Source organism: Apis dorsata, unplaced genomic scaffold, assembly GCF_000469605.1.
Source record: "Apis dorsata unplaced genomic scaffold, Apis dorsata 1.3 scaffold_88, whole genome shotgun sequence".
NCBI lineage: Eukaryota > Metazoa > Arthropoda > Insecta > Hymenoptera > Apidae > Apis > Apis dorsata.
In genome coordinates, this window is record NW_006263386.1 from 1,735,326 (window position 1) to 1,736,423 (window position 1,098).

At 18.7% G+C, this 1,098-nt stretch overlaps 1 protein-coding gene across 2 annotated transcripts in view; it reads right to left on the minus strand.

Annotated features, from left to right (window-relative positions):
• The window catches only part of LOC102680205 (zinc transporter foi-like), a 7,328-nt gene that overhangs the window by 2,263 nt on the left and 3,967 nt on the right, over positions 1 to 1,098 (minus strand). For both annotated transcript variants that reach the window (XM_006611502.2, XM_006611501.2), the window contains exons 3-5: positions 773 to 837; positions 380 to 620; positions 119 to 288 (exon numbers count right to left, since the gene is read on the minus strand). In XM_006611502.2, the coding sequence (XP_006611565.1) occupies positions 119 to 288; positions 380 to 620; positions 773 to 837 (476 nt within the window). The remainder of the gene's footprint in view (positions 1 to 118; positions 289 to 379; positions 621 to 772; positions 838 to 1,098) is intronic.

The window sequence follows — 1,098 nt, forward strand, 5'->3', positions numbered from 1 at the left end:
TAATTATATATTAAATATATATTAAATATATAATAAGTAATTCAAATTAATTTTGTTTATAATAAAAAATTTTTAGAATATCTTATAATATCTTATAATATCTATTATAATATCTTACATGTGGTAAAAGATGAATAAGAGCATCACCGCATAATGTTCCTACAGCAAGAGCAACTAAAAATTGTAATAATTGATGATAATAAATTTTACCCATGAAAGGTATAACAGCAACACCAAGTAAACCACAAAGACTGATTATTAGAATACTGATTGTTGAGTAGGCCCATACTAAATAATAAAAAAATTGTATACTTAAAATTATATTAATATTTAAAATATAAAATTCTTATTAATATTGATATTTATATTGATTATATACCTTGAACCATGTTACGAGTTATATCTTCTCCAAGATATTTGTTAATTGTTGTTAGCCTATAATTCTCTGGTACACGAATACATCCATTTCTCTCTGAGCTTGATTCACCAGCTAATTGATAAACAAGAGCTGGACATACACGTTCAAAAAGCCAACTTGGTAATGTTGAATTATTATTAGTACTCAAATTGTATGGCATATCTCTTGCAACAGTACTTAATAATTCTTTACTACTTAAGCACTAAAATATTGACACAGTTATTTATAGAATATATTTAATTAAAAATTTAAAAACAAATTAATAAAATTCAAAACTTGTTTATTTTTTTATAAATATGTATAAATAAAATTATACATATAATATTACAATATTAATTGTTACAATTATCTTACCCGTTCTTTTTTAATTCCATTTTCGTATTCTGGTAAACCATTATTTTGCAAGTTCTTTGACTTGTCTATAACAAAAAAATTTATATATAAATTTATATAATAATATATTATTAAAAAACTTTTATTAAATAACTTTAAATATTATCTAATATGAAAATAAAATTTATATAATAAATAAAAAGTGTTTAATAAATATATAAAAAAATATAAAAAGATATTATCTTATTTAAAAAAATTTTTAAATTTTTATTTTTTTAATTTTTAAATTAATTTAAAAAAATTAAAATGCATTACTTAATAGAATTTTAATATTTTAAGAATTTTGT